The following is a 26627-nucleotide window of genomic DNA, read 5'->3' on the forward strand; positions in this document are numbered from 1 at the left end:
GCTGAGATCCCGCCACTGCACTCCAGCCTGGCGACAGAGACTACATCTCAAAATAAATAAATAAATAAAAATAAATAAAAATTTAAAGAAAGCTCTATTCTGCAGGCATGACTGATGAGATCATTGTCCACTGGTTACTGGCACAATCTCCAGAGGCTGGAGTACCGGGCTGACCACTCGAATTCCCTAATCACATGGTTGGTTCTTCTGGCAATCAGTCTCCATCCTGAAGCTATCTAGGGACCTATCAAGAGCCCTCTCATTAACAGAAACTCAGGTAGGGGTGAAAGAGATTTGTTATGAATAACAACAGATGCTCTTATCACTTTCCTTCAGGAAATTACAATGGTTTTTAGAAGCTCTACGTCAGGATCAGGAACGTGGGACAAGACCAAGTATATATTTCTTCTTATCACACGACTGCCTTAGGACTCTCACACTAGATGGTTTCTGAACCTAGGATATTTCTCCGAAATCTGAATCATTCAAGGCTCTACTCAAATCCTACCTTCCCAGAGAAATCATTCCCTGACCACCTACTTAAAACCGCATCTTCCTCTCCACCCAAGTCATTCCCTTACTCTGCTTTTTTTTTTTTTTTTTTTTTTTTTTTGTAGACAGGATCTTGCTTTGTCACTCAGGCTGAAGTGCAGTGGTAGGATCACAGCTCACTGCAGCCTCAAACTCCTGGGTTCAAGCCATCCTCCTGCCTCAGCCTTCAGAGTAGTCGGTTCAACAGGCACACATCACTATGCCCAGCTTTTTTTTTTTTTTTTGGTAGAAACGAAGTCTTGATATGCTGCCCAGGTTGGTCTTGAACTCCTGGACCCAAACTCCTTTATTTTCTTCACAATACTAACTAGTACCTGAAATAAAGCCACTGAAGGAAACCAAAACATTTCACCTCAAAATAGACTCATTTGAAATATTTTGAGATGGCCGTTCAGAGGGCCTACAGACAAAAGCAGTCCTACTGTGAGGGAGATGAGCATCTGTAGAGAATCTCCACTGATGCAGACAGTTTTTCTCAGAGGGCCCTTCCTTGTCTGGCTCTGGGTGAGATCAGCTGAGTTTGGCACCTTCAGGGTCTGAAACATTTCTTCCCTGAGGGCTGCTACCTGTGAGGTTTCATCTACATAAGACCACCTTTGCTAGCCAGGTCTCCTCTTCTCTCCCTCCTATAACCTGATTTACAAACACAACCTGTTTTTGGCCAAGCTTAGAGCCCCCACTCTTTCTGTAACCTCAAGATAGTATAAAAATGGCAACCATCTTGCCTTCCTTTGAGATCGTATTTTGTAAGACTCTCACGGCATGTTAGTAAATGTGTATGCCTTCTCTCCTATTAATCTGCCATCTGTCAGTTGATTTTTCAGTGACGCTTCACGGGACACAGAAGAAGTTTTCCCTTAACTCCTACGCTATATATTTGTTTACGCCCTTTTTTTTCCTATCTCCGACTAGGATGTAAATTCATGAGGGCAAGGTCTTGGTGCTACCTAAATCCCCAGTGTCTAAAACGCCTGGCACATAACACTCAAAAAAATATTTGTTGAATAAATGTTGATAACAAGATATAATATCTACATCAAAGGGTTTTTGTAAGGATTAAACACAAGAGTGCACATAGAGGGATATGAGTGCCTAACGCAATGCCCAGCACACACACAGTAAGCTCAATAACGTTGGTCAACGCTATTATCAGAGGATTCCAGAAGACAGGTCAACATGGGCAGGAGCAGTTACAGAACGTTTCAAGGAGGTGGCAGGTCTTGAGCTCGATTTGGAAGGATCAGGATTTTTTTCTCTAGGTGGGGACATTGTAGGAAGTTGAAATCTCCACTGCACAAGCCACCGCTCCCAATATTTCTTCATACCCCTATCAAATGCATAGTCATCATACTGTACAAACCACCTACCAAACAGACTCTCTCTGTCCATCCACTAATCCATTAGTTTTCATTTCTGTATCACTGGAGCCTAGATGAATTCACTACTAAACGGCACCCAGCAATGTTGCTGAATTAGTTTCAGAAATCTGTGGAAAAGAAACAGCCTACTGTTCTGTCCAGCAATCCAGGCCTAAGTATCTATCCTAAAGAAACAGCGTCAGCATTAAAAATCATGTACAAAGACGTTCACTTCTGAGAGAGAGAGAGGGGAAAAAAGTAGCAAACAGAATGTCCACCACTAGGAAACCATGAATAAACTATGATGCGTTCAAACTGTGCAGAGGTTGCACTGAATTAGACAGCTAGTGAAACAATCTCTAAAATATATTGTTAAACTGAAAAAAGTTAGAGAATACACATACGGTGATCTCATTTAGGTAAAACAAAAATTTTAACACCTCACACAAACGAAACCTAAAGATTTCTCTTGAGTGTGTGCATATTACATATAGATACATGTATCAACTCTTCAACACTGTGCCTGAAACATAGTAAGTTCTCAATAAATATCTGCCAAATGAAGACATACGTACATGAATAGAAAAATACTGAAAAATAGATCTGCTTTTCGTGCAAAATATTTCTGTGCTGTTTGCATTTTTAAAAGATTGTTTTAATGTATTACTTGTACAATTAAAATGAACTTAAAACAGTTATAAAAGTTCCAGGGCCTCGATATACCATATCTGGTCCAAGCACCAGGCTCTGAGTAACTTCTCCAGGTAACTAACTTCATCGTTTTGAGCCATTAGGGCTCTAGCACAGCAACTCGACGCTCACTTTACCTCTCCAGCATCAGATCCCTTAAAAGCATAAAGATGCATTTTGAGGTGCGGGGTTTTCCATCATTCCCAAACACCAGTTGACCGCACGCTTTTTCTAAAGTGTCCTTTTCTCCCACGCCACGACGCCCCTGGAGCTGGGGGTCTGGCTCGGCCTTGCCTGCGCACCCCCTGGGGTCGAGTAAGCGTAGGACATGGGGAGGGAAGTCCTCCTGGTGGGAGTGAGCTCGCTGCGCGGGAGCGGGGTAACAAAACTCACTTTCCTACTGGCCCCCTCTCTGGCAGTGATCTGTCTCTCCTGCTCAGGCATCGTCCCGCGCGGACACCGAATTCTTCTCTGATCCGGCTCAGAGCCAAAGGTCACCTGGTCGGCAGAGGAGAGTGTGGTGTTAAAATCCAGGGAGGGGAGGCGCGGAGCGCGAGGGCATCGGGGCGGCTCGGCTCTAATGCCAAGAGGCGTCCGGGAACCGCCCCTTAATTAGGGACCGGGGAAGCTGCAACCCTCGCCACACGGATGATTCAAAGTTGCGCGCCGCCGTCCTCCCGACTTGGGGGCGTGCGGATGAGAGCGCGAGGGGAGAGTGGGCCTCGGACTCTCGCCCACTCCCCAGGGGGCTGGGAGTGCCCGCCCTGGAACTGCCGGCCCCGCCGGTGCCTAAGTGTCCTCTGCCGTGCCGGCGCCGCAGGGCGGAGGCCCGTCCTCCTCCGCAGTCTCAGTCACCTCGCGCTAGTGCGCTCCGACACTGTACTGGGATCTCAGGCGTGTGCGGGAGCGGGAGGGCAGGTGAGCGCCGCAGAGCCGGGCCGCAGACGCAGCTCCCAGGGCTCACCCACCGTCTGCGGGGAAGGTGCCGGGTGGCGCCACGTCGGGTCCGCTCTGCGCTGCCCCCTCCTCGGACTCTGCGACTGACTGCCGGGCGCCGCGGGTCCCAAAGGAAGCAACCGCGGCGACAGTGAACTCCGCACCTGGAAAATCGATCCGCGGTGCGCAAAGGCCAGCCAATGGCCTCCAACGGGCTACGGGCTCTGGGCCGCCGAGGGGGGCGCAGGCGCCCAGGCGGGGGCTTCCAGTTGGGGAGAGGGGCAAGGGAAGGAGCGACGGCTGTCAATCACAGGCCTCGCCCTCCTCAGCCCAACCCCCGCTGCTGTCCCGCCCAAGGGGGCGGGTGCCGTGTGCGCCAGGCCGAACACTAGTCTCCGTCTCGGCATATTCTATTGGCTGGAAGGCCGTGGGAAGCGGCTACCAGCAACCAATTGTAACGCGCAATTGGCCCGTGAGGGCGGAGCGAGCATGGCTCGCTTTCTCAGGAGCCAATAGAGAAGAGGAAAGTGAAGCGTTTCCTGAGTTCGGGGGTCGGCGGAAGATGGCGGACGGCGAAAGGAGCTGGTACCTGTGCAAGTTGTTGAGGTGAGGAGCCGGTCGTGGGGCTCACAGACGTTTTCTCTTCTGTAGTGGTACTTGCCCGTCCAGTGCGGCTAAATTTTGCGAGTAAATGGCCTTCCTTGTCATGAATCTAAGGTAATTTCTCAGGCCAATGAGCAGTCTTCCTTTTTCTTGGGGTTGTTCTATATAGACTGGAACAGACTAGGTCTTAAAAACTCAATTTACCGCGTTTTCTTGTTTCACTGTTGGCTGAGTGGTCGAGTTACCTTTCCTGCTTCAGCTTTTTCTTTCTCTTTCACACTCCAGTTAGTCTGTCATAAATTATTCATATTCATTCCTCATTTTTCTTTACGATTGAGCTACGAGACATTTTCCAATCTATCATATCTCTCTTCAGTAAAGAAGAAACCGGATCTTCCTTCTCATCTCTTAGTTTCTCCTCTTAAACTCACCAAAACTGCCATTGTTAACACGTCACTTCAATATAAAGCTTATGTTGAATCCTCTGCTTTTTGATAATCTGTTATTTTAATTTTTATGATTGATGTAAGAAGTTGCATAAAATATTATTTTATTTGTATTACGTGTATACGCTGTTTCTTCTAGAAAAAGAATCTAGCAAATAGATGAGTAAAAGGAAAAACCCCCCGGAGTGCTACCATCCGGAGATAGCCACTGTTAACATTTTGGTGAAAAAACTCCCATACTTTTTTCCACCTTTGTTGTTGTAGTACTACTGAATTTTAAATGCCTTGCCCTCCACTAATAAAACAGAAGGCCTAGTATATTCTACCTACCTAGGTTTTTTTACCACCTACATATTTTTGTTCAGGCTGAAAATTTATAATTAACACCATAGCTTCCTGAATAGCAGTATGTACCTAATTCTCTCAAAAGTTCAGGCACTTCTTCATTTTTATCCCCTCTACTTCAAATTCTGTAATCATTACTGTAAACATTTTGAATGAGAAAGTCTATATTCAGAGCCTTTTGGTTCTTCCCTGCCATACGGAATATTCCTCAGTGCTTTACATTATAATGGCTAAATAAACTCACTAACCAGACTTAAAGGACAGGTTTAACTTTAGTCATTATTCAGCTTTTAAGTTAAATGTTTAATAGTTCAGTTTGAAAAGCCTATCACATTAATTTTCCCACCTAAATTATTTGAAGGAATTGCCAGAAACCTCTTTTCATTATGGGTTAGCTGCATTTTAAATAAGCTTTTGAAAGCTTGTCCTGAGAAAACAAACTGTCCTCTGTAGTGTTGCTTTTATGAATTCATACATTCCAAATGTTAAATAAATGGTAAATCTTACCACTTTTGTCAGACTGTGTTCGTCCTTTAAGGCCGTGGTTCTCAAATTGTGTTCCATGAACCATGCAGGTCCCGAGGCCCTTCAATGGGTCCTCAACAAATCTGTTTTTGTAATAACATTAAGGTAATATTTGCCTATTTTACTATGTTGAGAAGTGCAAAAGTGATAGCGGATAAAACTAAGTGATAGTGGATTTTAATTAACAGTGTGAAAAGGTCATTAATAGGATTTCAGAGTCTGCATTGCAACTGACATTAAGAAATTGCATAACTTGTCAAATGTGGCCTAGCATCAAAGAACAATATCTGTAACTAGGTGAAAAATTAAATATATTTTAAATGTAAGCTCAATATGTATTAAAATATACTCCCTTTTCCTACTACATATCTAAGTTAGCCTGAATTTTCTTCATATACTTCAACAAAAACAACTTATCACTACAGATTGAATGCAGAAACAGAAGAGAGGAGCCACTGTCTGGTTTCACGTCAAGCCAGACATTAAAAAGATTTGCAAAAAATGTAAATCATTGGCACCCTTCTTGCTAAATTTCTTTTTTTGCTTTGGAAAATATTGTTTTTTAATAAAAACATTCACTTAATGTGTTATGAAAGAATTTTTATTTTCAAATGAATTCATAAAAATTTTAAAGTTCTTTAGTTTTCATTTCTTATATGCTAAATATTGGTAGATATAAGCAGTGTAAACCACTGGTTCTCAATCGGGGTGATTTTTGCCCTTCACAAGGCATATGGCATTTGGCAATATCTGGAGGGTTTTTTTTTTTTTAAATTACATTGTTTTAGAGATAGAGTCTTGCTCTGTTGCCCAGGCTGGAGTGCAGTGGCATGATCATAGCTTACTACAGCCTGGAACTCCTGGGCTCAAGCAATCCTCCCATCTCATTCTCCCAAAGTGTTGGGATTACAGGCATGAGCCACCATGCCCAACTGATAATTTTGATTGGGAGGGTGCTACTGGCATCTAGTGGGTCAAGACCAAAGATGCTACTAAATATAATACATAGTACAACCTCCCCAACAAAGAATTATTTAGTCCAAAATGTCAGTAGTGTCAAGGATGAGAAACTCTGATGTAAACAAAAGATTGGATCTTCAGTAAAATTTTTAAGGGTATAAAGGTGTGTAAAGACTATAAAGGCCAAATTATTTTAGACCAATTATTTTAGCTTTGAAATAAAGTGCTCGTGTGGGATTTCAAATAGAGTCAAATACCTCTTCAAGTACACAATAGGAAATCCCACATGAGATTTGTTCACAATAGGAACAAATGAGGATTTGTTCACAATAGGAAATCCCACATGAGAACTTCATTTCAAAACTAAATATCAATAAAATATTTACTTCCGGCCAGGTGCAGCAGCTCATGCCTGTAATCTCAATGCTTTGGAAGGCCAAGGCAGGAGGATTACTTGAGGCCAAGAGTTTGAGACCAGCCTGGGCAACATAGAAAAACCCCATTTCTACAAAAAAAAAAATTTTTAATTAGCTGGGTGTGGTAGCATGCACCTGTAGTCCCAGCTTCTCAGGAGCCTGAGGCAGGAGATCGCTTGAGCCAAGGAGTTTGGGGCTGCAGTGATTGCTATGATTGCGCCACTGCACTCCAGCCTGGGTGACAGAGTGAGACCCTGTATCTAAAAAAAGCAAAATTTACTTTTCTGATGAATTTGTATGTTTTCATGTGGGCAGTGAAAACTATGTGATATGGTTTGGCCATGACCCCACCCAAACCTCAAGTTGAATTTTATCTCCCAGAATTCCCATGTGTTGTGGGAGGGACCCAGGAGGAGGTAATTGAATCATGGGGGCCAGTCATTCCCGTGCTATTCTCGTGATAGTGAATAAGTCTCACGAGATCTGATGGGGTTTATCAAGGGTTTCTGCTTTTGCTTCTTTCTCATTTTTCTCTTGCTGCCACCATGTAAGAAGTGCCTTACACCTCCCGCTATGATTCTGAGGCCTCACAGCCATGTGGAACTGTAAGTCCAATTAAACCTATTTTTATTCCCAGTTTCGAGTATGTCTTTATCAGCAGCATGAAAACGAACTAATATAGTAAATTGGTACCAGTAGAGTGGTGTGCTGCTGAAGAGATATCCGAAAATGTGGAAGCGAGTTTGGAACTGGGCAACAGGCAGAGGCTGGAACAGTTTGGAGGGCTCAGAAGAAGAAGGAAAATGTGGGAAAGTTTGGAACTTCCTAGAGACTTGTTGAATGGCTTTGAACAAAATGCGGATAGTGATATGAACAGTGAAATCCAGGCTGAGGTGGTCTCAGATGGAGATGAAGAACTTGTTGGGAACTGGAGAAAGGTGACTCTTCTTATGTTTTAACAAAGGGATTGGAGGCATTTTGCCCCTGCCCTAGAGATTTGTGGAACTTTGAACTTGAAAGAGATGATTTAGGGTATCTGGTGTAAGAAATTTCTAAGCAGCAAAGCATTCAAGAAGTGACTTGGATGCTGTTAAAAAGCATTCCATTTTAATAGGGGAACAGAGCATAAAAGTTCAGAAAATTTGCAGCCTGACAATGCAGTAGAAAAGAAAGACCCATTTTTTGAGGAGAAATTCAAGTTGGCTGCGGAAATTTGCATAAGTAGCAAGGCGCCTAATGTTACTCCCCAAGACCATGGGGAAAAATGTCTCCAGGCCATGTCAGAGACCTTCACGGCAGCCTCTTCCATCGCAGGCCTGGAGGTCCAGGAGGGAAAAGTGGTTTTGTGGGCCAAAGTGGTTTTGTGGGCCGGGCCCAGGGTCCCTGTGCTGTGTGCAGCGTAAGGACTTGGTGCCCTGTGTCCCAGCTGCTCCAGTTATGGCTGAAAGGGGCCAACATAGAGCTAGTGCTGTGGCTTCAGAGGGTGAAAGCCCCAAGTCTTGGTAGCTTCACATGATGTTGAGCCTGCAAGTGCACAGAAGTCAAGAATTGAGGTTTGGGAACCTCTGCCTAGATTTCAGAAGATGTGTAGAAATGCCTGGATGCCCAGGCAAAAGCTTGCCACCAGGGCGGGGCCCTCATGGAGAACCTCTGCCAGGGCGGTGCAGAAGGGAAATGTGGGGTTGGAGCCCCCACGCAGAGTCCCTACTGGGACACTGCCTAGTGGAGCTGTAAGAAGAGGGCCACCATCCTCTAGACCCCAGAGTGGTAGATCCACCAACAGCTTGCACCGTGTGCCTGGAAAAGCCTCAGACACTCAACACCAGCCCATGAAAGCAGCCAGGAGGGAGGCTGTACCCTGCAAATCCACAGGGGCGGAGCTGCTCAAGACCATGGGAACCCAGCTTTTTCTTCACTCTTTCATCACCGTGACCTGGATGTGAGACCTGGAGTCAAAGAAGATCATTTTGGAGCTTTAAAAATTTGACTGCCCTGCTGGATTTCGGACTCGTGTGGGCCCTGTAACCCCTTTGTTTTGGCCAATTTCTCCCATTTGGAACAGCTGTACTTACCTAATATCTGTACCCCCATTGTATCTGGGAAGTAACTAGCTTACTTTTGATTTTACAGGCTCATAGGCGGAAGGGACTTGCCTTGTCTCAGATGAGACTTTGGACTGTGAACTTTTGGGTTAATGCTGAAATCAGTTAAGACTTTGGGGGACTGTTGGGAAGGCATAATTGGTTTTGAAATGTGAGGACATGAGATTTGGAGGGGCCGGGGCAGAATGATATGGCCATGTCCCCCGCAAATCTCAGTTTGAATTGTATCTCCCAAAATTCCCATGTGTTGTGGAAGGGACCCAGGGGAAGGTAATTGAATCATGGGGGCCGGTCTTTCCCATGCTATTCTCATGATAATGAATAAGTCTCATGAGATCTGATGGGTTTATCAGGGGTTTCCGCTTTTGCTTATTCCTCATTTTTCTCTTGCCCGCTGCCATGTAAGAAGTGCCTTACACCTCTTGCCATGATTCTGGTGTCTCCCTAGTCATGTGGAACTGTAAGTCCAATTAAGTCTCTTTTTGTTCCCCATTTTGGGTATGTCTTTATCAGCAGTGTGAAAACGAAATTAAATAAACTATGTAACTACACAAAACATCTCCCTATTTGCCTAGGCTAGTAAGCAGCCCAGAGCCCAATCTGGTGTTCACTACTATGTATGTAAATATAGCCTGCATACCTGTATCCGTCAGCAGCCACCATCCCAACATACACACCATCTTTATTCTATTTTCCCTGGTCCTGACTTTTTGTTATTTAACTTTGGCATTTTATTGTTTTTAAATCCTATAAGCCCTCCTCAAATCCTTTATAAAGGATAGGCAGAGTATGAAAAATATTAAGTTAGGTTCCAACTGTATTGGCAACCCTAAAAGAAAAGCACCTTGACATTTTATTTTAACATATTTTAAGCAACATCTGAAGAGATAATAAACTTTTGCATCTGTCATATATTCATTGGATGCCTTCTCTGTGCCAGGCATTATACTTGGCATTGGGGATATGATACGAGCAAGCTTGGGCCCTTGCTTTTGTAGAGCTTCAATCAACCTGACAGTAATAGAGAACCTTTTAACAGTCACTTTGTGAATGAGTTTACTAATGAGTATTAAGTAGAACATCAGTGGGTTTTTGGCAGCTCATTCAGAGGCACATAAGGGAAGGTAGTAGTATTAGGTCATGTAAATAGAGCAAATACAGAACTCAAAATGGAAGTGAAGAAATCTAAGTTCCATTCCTTTATCCCAAAAATTGTTCTTCCTGAGGTGAAGCGACAGAATGAAAAAGATTTACTGTCTTACCAGACTTTAATGGAATATTGATCATTCAAAAGACATATTTTTTTTGGCATCTGACCCTCAAAATGACAGTATATAACACATTCTTAATCATGTCTGGTTTAGATTAATAGTTAAATTTGTTTTAATCCCATAACATATATACTAAGTTAGGAGAAAGGGGATTCAATGTTGATTTTTACTGCTGATTAAAGTATGTTCATTTGGTAACATGCTACAGGAATTGGAATTAAAGGGGACTTATCCTTTCAATATTGGATCAGAATTAGAATTTTCATACTTGAGTATTTTGTTAGCAGACTTGTTAAAGACAATTCTCTCTTTGTTACTAATATATAAAGTAGATATGTAAAAGCAGACTTTAATTTGTAATTTTTTTAATGTATATATCACATTGATTCTCAACTTTGTCCTCTTATTTCAGGTTTTTTTATTCATTATTCTTCCCTGGGCTAATTGTATGTGGAACTTTATGTGTGTGTTTGGTCATTGTCCTTTGGGGAATCAGACTGCTGCTACAGAGAAAGAAAAAATTAGTGTCAACTAGCAAAAATGGGAAAAATCAAATGGTGATTGCATTTTTTCATCCATACTGCAATGCTGGTGGAGGAGGAGAAAGAGTTTTATGGTGTGCTTTAAGAGCCCTGCAGAAAAAGTAGGTATCCATCTTTCTTAGCTAATTTGCTATATTGTTCCATTTCTTAAAAATTATTACCCAGAAATTCATCTTTCTTTTTTTTTTTTTTTTTGAAACAGAGTCTCACTCTGTCACCCAGGCTGGAGTGCAGTGGCACAATCTCGGCTCACTGCAAGCTCCATCTCCCAGGTTTATGCCATTCTCCTGCCTCAGCCTCCCGAGTAGCTGGGACTACAGGCACCCACCACCACGCCCGGCTAAGTTTTTGTATTTTTAGTAGAGACGGGGTTTCACCATGTTAGCCAGGATGGTCTTGATCTCCTGACCTTGTGATCCGCCTGCCTCGGCCTCCCAAAGTGCTGGGATTACAGGCGTGAGCCACCATGCCCGGCCTCATCTTTCTAAAGTACCTAAAGTAAAAAATGAATTCCTTTTTAAACTGTTCCTCAATAAGAAAATATTTCTTTCATGTGCCTGCATGCCTTATCTTATTTGATTTTAGTTACTATGATAAAGAAATAGACAAACCCAGGCATGGTGGCCCACACCTGTAATCCCAGTATTTTGTGAAGCCATGGCAGGTGAATCACATGAGCCCAAGAGTTTGAGACCAGCCTGGGCACCATGGCGAAACCCTGTCTCTACAAAAAATTATCTGGGCACGGTGATGCGCACCAGCTACTCCAGAGGCTGAGGTGGAAAGACTGACTGAGCCTGGGAGGTCAATGCTACAATGAGCCATGATTGTGCACTCACTGCACTTCAGCCTGGGTGACAGAGTGAGAACCCATCTCAAGGAAAAAAAAGAAAAAGAAAGAAAGAAATGGACAGTGGATGGGGAAAACATCTGCCCCTTTATGGCATAATTTAATGGGAATAACTGGTCTCCTTGGGAGTGTATACAGAAGACTTAATAAGTAATAAACAGAAATATACCAAGTACCTCAGAGCACTTTAAGCCTGAATACTTTCAGGCAGTTGTGGCACACAGGAGTAATCTTTATGAAAGTATCTATTTGACTCAAATTTTTATATCATTACCAGCTGGATAGTCTCAAGTTACCATGTTAGAAGGAATATGGTGTTATACATCTTTTAAGATTTGAGGCTTCCTCATCTTCACCCCCCATGCCCCAAAATATTTATGATTCCCTTTTAGAAAGGAAAAAGCATAGTAGGGTCCATTATTTTATCATATGAGGAAAACTGTTATTCTTCATGGTTACCCTACTTTCTGGTACGCACCATTCATTCAGTGCCAAGGCCTTCACACAGAATTCGCTCCGCTATACTTTTCTGTAATCTTGGCCCATCCTAGCTTCCAGCCCCTACCCCTGTATTTGCTCTGCCATCTTCTGTAACTGCCTAAATACAAAGAATTCTCATAATTCCCAACTCTGTGATGCTTTTCCTACTCTCATTGATACTACTTTTTTCTTCTCTAACCAGATTATCTACCTCTTGAGGGCAGCAGTAAAGTTTCATATCTGTACACATAGTCCCCAGCAGCCTGTATTACTCCTAACCCATCTACAAGGATAAAAAAACCAAATCATTAATATGACTTGGAAGATACTTTTTCATCTTGCTCTGGCCACATCGTGTTTCTCATCCCTCCCCATTCCTTCACACATACTCTGCTCCAACATGCAGAACAAGGAGCAGCTTCCCAAACACATCATGCTGTCTCTAGAGTCATTCCCTTTCTATATAGTGTTCTTTTCTTCTGAAATAACCTTTTTCTCCCCAGTTAATTTCTACAAGTCTTTTCTAACTCAACACATACTACAGTGCACTTTTCTTTTTTTCTTTTTTTTTTTTTTTTGAGATGGAGTCTCTCTCTGTCGCCCAGGTTGGAGTGCAATGGCGCGATCTCGGCTCACTGCGAGCTCCGCCTCCCAGGTTCATGCCATTCTCCTGCCTCAGCCTCCAAGTAGCTGGGACTACAGGCACGCACCACCACGCCCGGCTAATTTTTTTTTTTTTTCTTTTTTTGTATTTTTAGTAGAGACGGGGTTTCACCGTGTTAGCCAGGATGGTCTCGATCTCCTGACCTCGTGATCCGCCCACCTCGGCTTCCCAAAGTGCTGGGATTACAGGCATGAGCCACCGCGCCCGGCTACAGTGCACTTTTCATTCAACCTAGCAGTATTTACTGGGGACCTGGCTACATGTCAGGCACTGTTCTAGAGGTTGAGATTAAGGGAACAAGATCGATCAACTCCTTCTGTCCTGGACATTTGATTTTAGTTGAGAGAGACAAGATAATAAGCAAAGAAGAAAAATATCAAATAGTGAGAAGTGCTATATAAAAAGTTAAAATAGGGTAATATAGGAGTGTCTTGATACTTTAGATTGAGTGATCAGGGAAATCTCTGATAACACTTAACCAAAATCTGAATGACAAAAACAGCTGCATTCATGGCGTGATGATTGTATGTCAGGTATTGTTTGAAGTGCTTTACATGTGTTAGCTCGCTTGATCCTCAGAACAGCCTTATGTAGTTGTTACCATTATCCTCATTTGACAAAACAAAGAAGAAAACTGGGGCATTAGAGCCTATGTTCTGAACCACATGCTAAACTGCCTGCCTTATGAAAAGACCGAGTGAAAATGACAAGAGAATTCAGAGTAGGGAGAACAACCACTGCAAGTTCCCTAAGGCTCGTTGGAGCTTGGCGTGTTCAAAGAAAAGGATGCCAGTTTGGCTGCACCCTGGAGGGCAAAGGAGAGCATGGGAAGGGAGGTGACGGAGGCAGGTTCCAGATCACACAGGACTTGAGTGATCAGGGAAAGTAGTTTAGATTTTATTCTAAGGGATTTTATTCTAGTAAACCAGTTTTGGGGTTACTGTTCTGTGACGTAGTTTAGGGGCTGCCGTGTTTGGTCTCTATCATACTGTTGCAATTAGATGGCAGCTGGGGCTGGAGCCATCTGAAGCCTTTTTCACTCACATTCTGGTTCTTGGGCTGGGATAACTGGAACTGCTGGGGGCTGTCGGGCATTTCTCTCACTGAGGAGCTTCTTCATGTGACTTAGTTGGGCTTGCATACAACATAGCAGTCTCGGGCTGGTTGGACTCCGTACATGACAGCTGTCTTCTCCTAGCATGAGCATTCCAAGAGACAGGAAGTAGGAGCTGCCAGTCCCTTAGAGTCTATGTTGGGAAACTGGCACAATGTCATTTTTGCCATATTTTGTTGGTCAAAATAGTCACAGAGCCCAGTGTTATTCCAGGGGAGGGGACTTAGATGTCACCTCTCAATGGGAAAAGTATCAAAGAATTTGTGGCCTAGCCGGGCACAGTAGCTCACATCTGTAATCCCAACACCTTCGGAGGCCAAGTCTGGCAGATCACTTGAGGCCAGGAGTTTGAGACCAGCCTGGTTAACATGGCAAAACCCCATCTCTACTGAAAAAACACAAAAATTAGCTGGGCATGGTGGCACACACCTGTAATCCCAGCTACTCAGGAGGCTGAGGCATGAAAATCACTTGAACCTGAGAGGTGGAGGCTACGATATGCCAAGATCGTGCCACTGTACTCCCGCCTGGGCAACAGACAGAGCGAGACCCTGTCTTTAAAAAAGAAGGAAAAAAATCGGCTGGGCGCGGTGGCTCAAGCCTGTAATCCCAGCACTTTGGGAGGCCGAGACGGGTGGATCACAAGGTCAGGAGATCGAGACCATCCTGGCTAACACGGTGAAACCCTGTCTCTACTAAAAAATACAAAAAACTAGCCGGGCGAGGTGGCGGGCGCCTGTAGTCCCAGCTACTCGGGAGGCTGAGGCAGAAGAATGGCGCAAACCTGGGAGGCGGAGCTTGCAGTGAGCTGAGATCCGGCCACTGCACTCCAGCCTGGGCAACAGAGTGAGACTCTGTCTCAAAAAAAAAAAAAAAAAAAAAAAAAAAGGAAAAAAGCAAATGGAATTTGTGGGCATTTTTAGGCTACCAGAGATCACAATCTTTTTTTACATTTTAAAAGGCTCATTCTTGCTGCTGGGTAGAGAGTGACTGGGAAGGGGCCAGAGAGGAGCAGTTAGGTTGTCATCCTTTAGGCTTCCACAGCATCCTGTGGGTGTCTTTATCAATGCGTAGCACACAGTTTTGCAGTTACTTGTTTTGCATGTCTGTTTTCTCCACTGGACTGAGCCTCTGAAATAAAGATTCTCTCTCATCTCCATACCCCCAAAACCTGGCATCTCATACTAGATGCCTAATAAATGGGTTTTTTGTTTTCTTTTTTTTTCTTTTTTTTTTTTTTTTGAGATGGAGTTTCACTCTTGTTGCCCAGGTTAGAGTGCAATGGCATCATCTTGGCTCACCACAACCTCCACCTACTGGGTTCAAGGGATTCTCCTGCCTCGGCCCCCCACGTAGCTGGGATTATAGGCATGTGCCACCACGCCCAGCTAATTTTGCATTTTTAGTAGAGACAGAGTTTCTCCATGTTGGTCAGGCTGGTCTTGAACTCCCGACCTCAGGTGATCCACCCACCTTGGCCTCCCAAAGTGCTGGGATTACAGGCGTGAGCCATTGCACCTGGCCAATAAATGTTTTATGACTCAAAGAATAATTATAAACAGAGGGAGACCAAAGCATTACAAGTCATAAGAATATACTTTTAGATATTTTCATACTAATTATATCTAATTGTGATATAGGCACAAGAGCTAGCTTTTAAAGCCTTTTTGCATTTTTCAGATAAAAACCCTGAGTATTGCTTTAGTACTGTGATCCTCTCTGAAGACAGGTTTGTTGAATCTTAACGCTTGTTTATGGTATTTTTTACTAAGAATACTGTCAAATTTTTTTAGTATTTCTTTAGAACATCTCATTCATAAATCAACACTTATTGTTGATGCCTATTCTGTGTGAAACCCTCAGTGGAGGAAATGGCAAAGAACTAGATGTCACAGTCTCATTTGAAGGACTATACTTCTAATTCAATAAAAAATGTAGAAAACATCATTTTTAGTATGACCAACATGGAGAAACCCCATCTCTACTGAAAATACCAAATTAGCCAGGCGTGGTGGTGCGTGTCTGTAATTCCAGCTACTCGGGAGGCTAAGGCAGGAGAAGTACTTGAACCCGGGAGGCAGAGGTTGTGAGCCAAGATCGCGCCATTGCACTCCAGCCTGCACAACAAGAGTGAAACTCTGTCTCAAAAAAAAAAAAAAAAAAAAAAAAAAACAAATCTTCTTTATGACTGTAAAAAAATAGTTATCTACAACTTTTTGCTTGATTTTAACCTAATATATTCTTTCTTATTTATTTATTTATTTATTTATTTTGAGACGGAATTTCGCTCTTGTTGCCCAGGCAGGAGTGCAATGGCGTGATCTTCGCTCTCAGTCTCTCAGGGTAGGTAGCAGGCATCTTTTTTTTTTTTTTTTTTTGAGATGGAGTCTCACTCTGTCGCCCAGGATGGAGTTCAGTGGCACAGTCTTGGCTCACTGCAACCTCTGCCTCCTGGGTTCAAGCGATTCTTCTGCCTCAGCCTCCTGAGTAGCTGGGATTACAGGCATGTGCCCCCATGTCTGGCTAATTTTTGTAACTTAATACATTCTTAACCATTACATTCTATTTTAGGTATCCTGAAGCAGTTTATGTTGTTTATACCGGCGATGTTAATGTCAGCGGTCAACAGATACTAGAAGGTGCTTTCAGAAGATTTAACATCAGATTAATTCACCCAGTGCAGTTTGTTTTTTTAAGGAAACGCTATCTTGTGGAAGATTCACTGTATCCTCACTTCACACTGCTGGGCCAAAGTCTAGGATCCATTTTTCTTGGCTGGGAAGCTCTAATGCAGTGTGTTCCTGATGTTTACATCGATTCAATGGGATACGCTTTTACACTTCCTCTGTTTAAGTATATAGGGGGTTGCCAAGTTGGAAGCTATGTTCATTATCCCACTATCAGCACCGACATGCTCTCTGTAGTGAAGAATCAAAATATTGGATTTAATAATGCAGCCTTCATTACCAGGAATCCTTTTCTCAGCAAAGTAAAGCTCATCTACTACTATTTATTTGCTTTTATTTATGGACTTGTTGGTTCTTGCAGTGATGTAGTCATGGTCAATTCTTCTTGGACACTAAACCATATTCTCTCACTGTGGAAAGTTGGGAATTGCACTAACATTGTTTATCCACCTTGTGATGTGCAGACATTTCTGGATATTCCCTTACATGAGAAAAAGATGACTCCAGGACATTTGCTGGTTTCTGTTGGCCAGTTTAGGCCGGAAAAGAATCATCCATTGCAGATCAGAGCCTTTGCTAAATTGCTGAATAAGAAGATGGTTGAGTCATCTCCTTCTCTTAAACTTGTCCTCATTGGAGGTTGTCGTAACAAAGATGATGAACTTAGGGTAAACCAACTGAGAAGGCTCTCTGAGGATTTAGGAATTCAAGAATATGTGGAATTTAAAATAAACATTCCATTTGATGAATTAAAGAATTATTTGTCTGAAGCAACGATTGGTCTGCATACCATGTGGAACGAGCATTTTGGGATTGGTGAGTTTGGCCTTTAAACAACTTGTTTGATGCCATGAGATACACATTTTAGGTTCTTTTGATAAAATGATGAAACTCTGGAAGTCTGCATCATGCCCTAATTCTCTTCCCCTCGTCCACCAAATACACTTTCCTCATTTGAGACTAAGTAGTTAACAATAGCAGCTAGTATTTATTGACAATTCCTGTGTGCAGGCCACTGTGTTGAGATTTTTACGTGTATTATCTAATTTAAGCCCCTCTAAACCCCTATTTGATAGGTGTTATTGTTATTCCTGTTTTATAAATAAGGAAACTCAGGCACAGGAAGGTTTAGAAATTGCTCAAGTTCAGTTTCACAGTAAGTAAATGGTAGAGTCCGGATTCTAACCCAGATAGCCCCTGCTCTTAACAGCAACATTTTCTCTCCCCATCTAACCCCACTACGTACTTACTGGTATAGATTCCTGGGCCTACCCTAGTCCTACGGAATGGCCAAATGAGAATCTCTGGACAAAGCCCAGGTAGATGTATTTTGATAATGCTGCTTAAGTGATTCTGTTATGCATCAAAAGATGAGAACCGCTGTTTGCATAGGGACTTCTCACAGTAACTCTTTTAGTCTTTTATTGATTCTACCCTCACCAATGGACTGGCCCTCCTCTTTGTGCCAGATCGCATCATAAGTCTTCAACTTAAATCTCCTTGCCTTTTAGCCTCTCTCGTTTATTCTGGCACAAACTACTATCTCCATTCTGACCTGTTAAGCACACATTTTGCTGTAAAACCAAGTACTGCTTTGTGTTTAATTTGGGTCCACGTATATTTCTTAAGCTCTTTGTGCCTCACACTGTTAGTTGTTAGAGGAAATGAGGATAACATAAAAGTGACACTTCCTAAACTAAGACTACAATTTCTCTTATACTTTTTTCACTCCTAGTTAGTAGTATAGTACTAGGCCCAGGTTGACCCAACCTTTTGCCTGGGATCTGACCTGCTGTGCTTCCTTGCATAGAAACTCACTAAACATTCAGTCTACTGAGCACTTGGGTGGATGCTAGGGATGTGGTGGAGACGGGAGCTGCTTGGCCTGTCAGAGGCTTCCTGCCCTCTGGTGGAACCAACAGGCTACACAGGCAAGTGCTGTGTGCCAGGTGCTATGCTAAGGAAGTGCAGGGTGATGTGAAAGTGCCAAAGAGAAACCTAACACAGACTTGTGCGGGCAGAGAACAGTTGCCCAAGGAAGTGATGTGACACTTGAGCAGGACCCGAACAATAATTAGAGGTTAGCCAGGAGAGACGGGAGAGTCTCCAGCAGAGGGAACAGCACTATGACAGGAGTGACAACAGATGCATCAATAGGAACATTAAGCAGGAAGACAACAGAGAGGTGATATGGGCCAGGTTAAGCCAGTGGAAAAGAACGGCAGGATTTTAAGTATTGTATGCAAAAGCTTTCTGATTTCTGCAGTCCATTCTGGCCACATGGGGAGTGGATCAGTGAAGAGCTGGGAGAGCAAGATTGGAAAGGCAGTAAGATGCGAGCCGGCCTACTGTAGCAGCCCAGATGGAGGTACTAGTGAGCTGAACTTGGTAGGTGAACATGCTTGAGAGACATTCTGCAGTGTATTGACCAGGACTTGGTGATTAACTGGATGTGTTAAATGAGGGAGGAAGAGAAGACCACCTAGGGTTTTGGGAGCTGAGCAGCTCTGAGAATGGTGTTGGCTTTCTCCCAGAGGGGAAATCCAAGAGCAGATACCATTAATGAGCCAAGTTTTGAACCTGCAGAGTCTGAGTTCATCTGTGGGACATGTGAGGGCATGCGTCCAGGAGGTGGTTTTGTATATAGGAGTCTGAAGTTGAGGAGAGGAATCCGGTGTGGAAATACAAAATGCAGATTGTCCTTGTGCAGGTAGTTATCAAAGCTCCCATGGATGTGGATAAGATTGCCTGGGGAATATGTACAGAGCGAGAAGAGGCTCTCAGTACAAAATGCAGAGAACAGAAACAGCTGAGAAATGGGGAGAAGAAATGGAGAAGGGGGAGAGCCAGCCAAGTGCAGTGTCTTAGAAACCAAGGAAGAGAGTGTTTGGAGAAGAATGAAGAGGGCACAGATTCCGATGCTGCCCAGATGCTGGGGAAGGTAAGGCAGTCACTGGTGACCTGGGCAAGAGCAGTCTTAAGGGAGAAGTAGAAGAAAAGTCAGACTATGAGCAAAAATCAAAAGTTGAGCACTCAGAAGTGAACAAGTAGAGTTGGTAAGTGCAAACCACACTTTCAGTAAGTTTGTGAAGTGTGGAGCGGGAAGAAGAGACAATGGCTAGGGGTGGGTATTGCAGGACCTGAGGAGAGGCATGTGGTGCCCTAGCTTCAATGCTGATAGGAAGGAGCCAGTAGAGAGGGAAAGGGTGGCCGGGCGCGGTGGCTCAAGCCTGTAATCCCAGCACTTTGGGAGGCCGAGACGGGCGGATCGCGAGGTCAAGAGATCGAGACCATCCTGGCTAACATGGTGAAACCCCGTCTCTACTAAAAAATACAAAAAAAACTAGCCGGGCGAGGTGGCGGGCGCCTGTAGTCCCAGCTACTCGGGAGGCTGAGGCAGGAGAATGGCGTGAACCCGGGAGGCGGAGCTTGCAGTGAGCTGAGATCCGGCCACTGCACTCCAGCCCAGGTGACAGAGCGAGACTCCGTCTCAAAAAAAAAAAAAAAAAAGAGAGGGAAAGGGTAAAATTGATTAGATGAAGGTCTCTGAGAAAGTACAGGATGCTCTCCAACCTCAAGCAGGATACGATATGAGCTACTGAATTCTATTCTGCAGGGATTTCACCACTGTTTTAGAAACATTTGGAGTTATTTAATTTCTCTCCTATACATCCAGGATGATACCAGCTCTGTACCATCCTTCAGATAATTGGGAAAGCAGTCACTTAAATCATTCTCTGAAGGGCTTAATTCTCCTAGGAATACAGCTAAGAAAGGCTGGCTAGATTAATTTATATTTCATGTGTATCATTTGGCAGAAACTAACCACAACTTTCATTTAGTTCAGCACTGTTGTTGGGCACGCAGTAGTCTCAAATATGCCAGAAATCCAGGCAGTAACATAAGCACGGCAATAGTATGCTTCACTTAGGTGATTCACATTTTTTATTTTTTCTACTAATGTAATTTGAACTATTAAAATTGTTTTTGATATCTTTTTACTCCTTTTGTTTTTCTAATACCTGTTAATATTCTACCATCTTGCTAACATTCTCTAGTCTTTTTTAATCATCTGCAATATATCTTTTTTAATAGGCTAGTCTTCTATCTACTTGTCTATTTTAACTAAGAATAAAGCAGCAGGCTAGGTGTGGTAGCTCACGCTGGTAAATCCCAGCACTTTGGGAGGCCACGATGGGAGGACCACTTGAGGCTAGGAGTTAGAGGCCAGCCTGGGCAACATAGTGAGACCCTCTCTCTCAAAAAAAAAAAAAAAAAAATTGTATTATTATGAAGCTTTGAAAACTAAATAACTTAAAATTATTTTATTTTGTACTATAGAAGTTAAGCAAATGTCTAGACATATAGACATTTAATTTTCTCATAAGTCCCTTAAAATTTTTGAAGATTTCTGTTCATCCTCTTTTTTTTTTTTTGGAGACGGAGTCTCGCTCTGTCGCCCAGGCTGGAGTGCAGTGGCTGGATCTCAGTTCACTGCAAGCTCCGCCTCCTGGGTTTACGCCATTCTCCTGCCTCAGCCTCCCGAGTAGCTGGGACTACAGGCGCCCGCCACCTCGCCCGGCTAGTTTTTTGTATTTTTTAGTAGAGATAGGGTTTCACCGTGTTAGCCAGGATGGTCTCGACCTCGTGATCCGCCCGTCTCGGCCTCCCAAAGTGCTGGGATTACAGGCTTGAGCCACCGCGCCCGGCCTTGTTCATCCTCATTCTTATGAACACACTCAAAAACTTAAAATACTACATGATTTTTGTTTTTTTCTCAGGAGTTGTGGAGTGTATGGCAGCTGGCACAATTATCCTTGCACACAATTCAGGGGGCCCAAAGCTTGACATTGTCATTCCTCACGAAGGAGATATAACTGGCTTTCTGGCTGAGAGTGAAGAAGACTATGCTGAAACTATCGCTCACATTCTTTCCATGTCTGCAGAAAAGAGACTCCAAATCAGAAAAAGTGCTCGTGCATCTGTAAGCAGATTCTCTGATCAGGAATTTGAAGTGACATTCCTATCATCTGTGGAAAAGTTATTTAAGTAATGCCGTATCTGGAAAATTAAAGATATTTTATATAAACTGGTTAAACACCTTCATATGTAAATATTTTTCTAAATTCAATCTCATTTGTCAAATCATTTTACTTTAGAAAACAGACAAGAAAATTTCCTTTTAGAATAAAAGGAAGTGTTGAAAAGAAAATGGATGACTAGCCTTCAGCTTCCATTCTTGGTACACATGAGAAAAGCTGGCTGCTAAGATGAATGTGAACCGGGTTGCGGAGAGCCTTCTGGCTTTGAGCCAACAGGAAGAATTAGTGGATTTGCCAAAAAACTGCCCCTTGAGTGAGAATGAAGATGAGGGGGACAGTGATGGAGAGAGAAAGCATCAAAAGCTTCTGGAAGCAATCAGTTCCCTTGATGGAAAGAATAGGCAGAAATTGGCTGAGAGGTCTGAGGCTAGTCTGAAAGTGTCAGAGTTCAATGTCAGTTCTGAAGGATCAGGAGAAAAGCTGGTCCTTGCAGATCTCCTTGAGCCTGTTAAAACTTCTTCTACTTTGGCCACTGTGAAAAAGCAACTGAATAGAGTCAAATCAAAGAAGGTGGTGGAGTTACCTCTTAACAAAGAAAAGATTGAACAGATCCACAGAGAAGTAGCATTCGGTAAAACCTCACAAGTCCTCTCTAAATGGGACCCTATCGTCCTGAAGAACCAGCAGGCAGAGCAGCTGGCTTTTCCCCTGGGGAAGGAGCAGCCAGCCATTGCTGCCATTGAACATGCGCTCAGTGGCTGGAAGGCAAGAACTCCCCTGGAGCAGGAAATTTTTAACCTCCTCCATAAGAACAAGCAGCCAGTAACAGACCCTTTACTGACTCCCATGGAAAAGGCCTCTCTCCGAGCCATGAGCCTGGAAGAGGCAAAGATGCACCGAGCAGAGCTTCAGAGGGCTCGGGCTCTGCAGTCCTACTATGAGGCCAAGGCTCGAAGAGAGAAGAAAATCAAAAGTAAAAAGTATCACAAAGTCATGAAGAAAGGAAAGGCCAGGAAAGCCTCAAAAGAGTTGGAGCAGCTACAGAAGGTTAATCCAACTGTGGCATTGGAAGAACTGGAAAAATTTGAAAATGCCAGAATGATGGAAAGAATGAGCCTTAAGCACCAAAACAGTGGGAAATGGGCCAAGTCAAAGGCAATTATGGCAAAATATGACCTGGAGGCTCGCCAAGCTATGCAGGAACAGTTGGCCAAGAACAAAGAACTGACACAGAAACTCCAGGTAGCCTCTGAGATTGAGGAAGAGGAGGGAGGCACAGAAGAAGTGGAAGAACTCCTTGTCCCCCATGTAGTGAATGAAGTCCAGATGAATGTGGACGGACCGAATCCCTGGATGCTCAGAAGCTGCACCAGTGACACCAGAGAGCCTGCAACCCAGGAGGACCCTGAGCAACTGCCAGAGCCTGCGACCCATGAGGTTTCTGAAAGTGAGGGAGAAAGACCAGTGGCAGAGGAAGAAATTTTGTTGAGAGACTTTGAGGAGAGGCGATCCCTTAGAAAAAGATCTGAGCTCAACCAGGATGCTGAGCCAGCAGGCATTCAAGAAACAAAAGATTCTAGCAGCCAGGAGGTGCTGTCTGAATTGAGGGCACTATCTCAGAAATTGAAGGAAAACCATCAGTCCAGGAAGCAAAAAGCAAGTTCAGAGGGGACTGTTTCCCAGGTCCAGAGAGAGGAACCTGCCCCAGAAGAAGAGGCGCCCCTGTTGCTACAGAGGCCAGAGAGAGTACAAACTCTGGAAGAGCTAGAAGAGCTGGGAAAAGAAGATTGTTTTCAAAATAAGGAGCTTCCCAGACCTGTGTTAGAAGGGCAGCAGTCAGAGAGGACCCCAAATAATCGGCCTGATGCCCCTGAGGAGAAGAAAGAGAAGGAGCAACTGATTGACGTACAGAACCTCCTAACCACACAGTCTCCTTCCGTGAGGTCTTTGGCAGTTCCCACAACAATAGAGGAGCTGGAAGATGAAGAGGAGAGAGACCAAAGGCAGATGATAAAGGAAGCTTTTGCTGGGGATGATGTCATCAGAAATTTCTTGAAAGAGAAGAGAGAAGCTGTGGAGGCGAGTAAGCCAAAGGACGTGGACCTGACACTACCTGGCTGGGGCGATTGGGGTGGTGTGGGCCTAAAGCCTAGTACCAAGAAAAGATGCCAGTTTCTCAAAGCCCCTGAGGGTCCTCCAAGAAAAGATAAGAATTTGCCAAATGTGATTATCAGTGAGAAGCGCAACATCCATGCAGCAGCTCATCAGGTACAAGTGCTTCCATATCCATTTACCCACCATCGGCAATTTGAAAGGACCATCCAGACCCCTGTAGGATCCACATGGAACACCCAGAGGGCTTTCCAAAAGCTGACTACTCCCAAGGTCGTCACCAAGCCAGGTCATATCATTAAGCCCATAAAAGCAGAGGATGTGGGCTACCGGTCTTCCTCAAGGTCAGAACTGTCTGTCATACAGTGGAATCCAAAACGAATCACCACACGTCACAATAAAGAGTTGAAGAAAAACTCTGTAGGTTGAGTAGCTGGAAAAGTGACAACCAGGAGTTCTGACTCCACTTCCTTTGGTCCAGTTTTACTCTGCTACAGGGTGGATTCCAGAACTGGCTCAGCACATTGCATGTAGTTGAGCCACATTTTTAAAAAAAGAAAATGGATGACCATTAATTGACTAGCATTTTAGAATTGATCAGACATTAGAACACAGAAAAATGCTGGTACATTTACATTCTGAACAATACAGTGGATGACCCTTTTGAATATACCTAATGATTTCCTTAAAAAAGAAATTTTAAACAGACTTGTGTAATCATGTTCTCAAAGCATACAGTCAAGAGGTGGGACTGACTGATGCTTTATAGGTGTGTGTAGGGCAGTAGAGGCCAAGGTGCTGCCAACAGTCCTTTCCATACTAGGTACTGGTGAAAATTGTTTTTGTTTAGTGCTATCAGCACATTTGTGTGGGTCTCATTATCGCTTGACCGTACCGCATCTCAGCCTGGAAGTCAGGTTTAAGTCATTCAAGAGAACCTCAAGTTGTTTTTCTGACAGTGATGATGTGGTATACAGATACATCCACAGGGTATTTCTTATCTATTACCAGCATAATGCATTGTAAGATGGCAAGGTGGCATTTTGAAAAGAGCACTGGGCAAGCAGTTAGCATATCTGGGCCTACCTTCAGCTTCATCATTTACAAACTTCTGACCTTTTGACACTAAAACTGCTCCTTTATCTTTCTGAGTCTCAGATTCTTCATCTGTAATCTGGAGTTGTTAATTCCAGTCCTTACTACCTTTTGGAGTTGGAATAATGAGATGGAAAGTGGATGAAAGTACTTTGAAAATTATGACGGTTAAGGGCCGGGCGCAGTGGCTCACGCCTGTAATCCCAACACCTTGGGAGGCCAAGGCAGGTGGATCATGAGGTCAGCAGTTAGAGACCAGCCTGAACAACATGGTGAAACCCTGTATGTACTAAAAATACAAAAAAAATAGCTGGATCTGGTGGCGGGTGCCTGTAATCCCAGCTACTTGAGAGGCTGAGGCAAGAGAATCACTTGAAACCAGGAGGCAGAGGTTGCAGTAAGCCAAGATTGTGCCACTGCACTCTAGCCTGGGCAATAAGCAAAACTCTGTCTCAAAAAAAAAAAAAAAAGGTATGACAGTTACTTAAAGGGAGCATTACATACTAAATGTCTTCTATAATCCTATCTTTATTAATGCATTACAACTCTATGTAGATTCTTAGTTACTAGGCCAGTAGCTAGGAATTGGTATAAATTTAATGCACCTTCTATCCTGAATAACTAGCATGGAAAATTGAATATATGTGTGAGCAGATACAGCTGTAAAAACCTATAGCTTTTGCATTTTCTGCTTATATAATCCTTTCTAGTTCAGCGAATTGACCCCATCCATAGCCTGATTCATCTTTGTGTTAAGGGGCAAATGAAAGGGTACATTATTCCTTTGCACTCTTCTCTCAGTCACTCATCAATGTGGCCAGCTTATCTACTCCCAGTTATGTTATTCATACGTCTCCAGGCCATCTGTCATCAGATCAAAAAGCAAACAGAGGACCAGTCACAGGAAGTTCTGACACACCATTGTAACTTTGTGTTAGAGATGATTCCATTTAGAAAAAGACGGATAGAAATGGGAGTGAAAGGAACCCTACAGATTAGCCCAGTTCTCTCTTATTTTCAGCTTTACAGACCAGAACAATTTAAATCTAAAGAATTTAATAGACTCCTTCAGTGTCACAAAGCTGTTCCATGAAAGAATCAAGATTATAACCTGGATATTCTGACTCCTGGCCCAGTGCTTTTTCTTACTTTGTAGCTACACTTTGAAGTAAGATTCAAACTGTTACCCACTCAACTGCCTTATTCCTGAGGAGGTAGTGAAGGAAGAAAAAGTTTTCTGGGATTCCATAAACTATAAGCTTATTTCTTTAAAATTATTTTCATATATCACAGATATGTCATTGGAAGATATAATTTGCATATGATGATTATCAGTGTTTGTAATGTGGTATATGTCTTCTATTTTTTTCTGAATGATAGCATGAAAAGTGTCAACGTGGCTTGTCTGCTAGCATCTGTCTGCAGAACTTTCAGGATGACTGTTCCTCTCAGACATCATTTTTGAGTGGTCCAAGCCTGCTATGTTTTGAATCCACAGCAGTGGAGATTTGTATTCTTATTTCCAGTTGTGTACTATAAAGTACGTGTTACATAGGTTTTGTGTAATTATTATTTGTAAATATGATTTAATTTGTATTTAGACATGATTTAGATCTAATAGATACAAAGTCTGTGTGTAAACATTATTTAAAGAAGTGATTTTTCATTCTGTTGGATTCTTTCCTTTTATATGCCTCACATAGTCTCCTTGTTCTACTAATATTCCCAAGCTTCATATGCCAATTAAAGAAGAAAGAAAAATAAAAGTTTGTCTTGCTTGTGAAACATTAAGAAGAGGCTGTCAGGTTTAATAAACTTTTTAATGAATATTTTGGAC

The 26627-nt window shown here is 43.2% G+C and overlaps 3 protein-coding genes across 10 annotated transcripts in view; 2 read left to right on the top strand and 1 right to left on the bottom strand.

The window, feature by feature from the left end:
- The window catches only part of ATP7B (ATPase copper transporting beta), an 81128-nt gene extending 77734 nt beyond the window's left edge, over nt 1–3394 (bottom strand). For all 7 annotated transcript variants that reach the window (XM_025364259.1, XM_025364260.1, XM_025364258.1 and 4 more), the window contains exon 1: nt 2994–3394. In XM_025364259.1, coding sequence (XP_025220044.1) covers nt 2994–3044 — 51 coding nt within the window. In that variant the 5' untranslated portion in view covers nt 3045–3394. The remainder of the gene's footprint in view (nt 1–2993) is intronic.
- Nucleotides 3395–4072: 678 nt separating this feature from the next.
- Nucleotides 4073–26581, top strand: ALG11 (ALG11, alpha-1,2-mannosyltransferase). Its single transcript, XM_025364563.1, has 4 exons — nt 4073–4142; nt 10617–10847; nt 16426–17357; nt 21323–26581. Exons 1-4 carry the CDS (start codon nt 4099–4101, stop codon nt 21592–21594), a joined length of 1479 nt encoding a protein of 492 aa, XP_025220348.1. The 5' UTR covers nt 4073–4098; the 3' UTR covers nt 21595–26581.
- Nucleotides 16955–26627, top strand: UTP14C (UTP14C, small subunit processome component). Of its 2 annotated transcripts, none has more exons than XM_025364561.1 (2): nt 16955–17357; nt 21323–26627. In XM_025364561.1, the coding sequence occupies exon 2, from the start codon at nt 21812–21814 to the stop codon at nt 24122–24124; it is 2313 nt and encodes a 770-aa protein (XP_025220346.1). In that variant the 5' UTR covers nt 16955–17357; nt 21323–21811; the 3' UTR covers nt 24125–26627. The 2 variants fall into 2 exon arrangements, with proteins under 2 accessions (XP_025220346.1, XP_025220347.1); XM_025364562.1 differs by lacking the exon at nt 16955–17357 and having other exon boundaries at nt 21771–22204; nt 22349–26627.

This window comes from Theropithecus gelada, chromosome 17, assembly GCF_003255815.1.
Source record: "Theropithecus gelada isolate Dixy chromosome 17, Tgel_1.0, whole genome shotgun sequence".
Taxonomy (NCBI): Eukaryota; Metazoa; Chordata; class Mammalia; order Primates; family Cercopithecidae; genus Theropithecus; species Theropithecus gelada.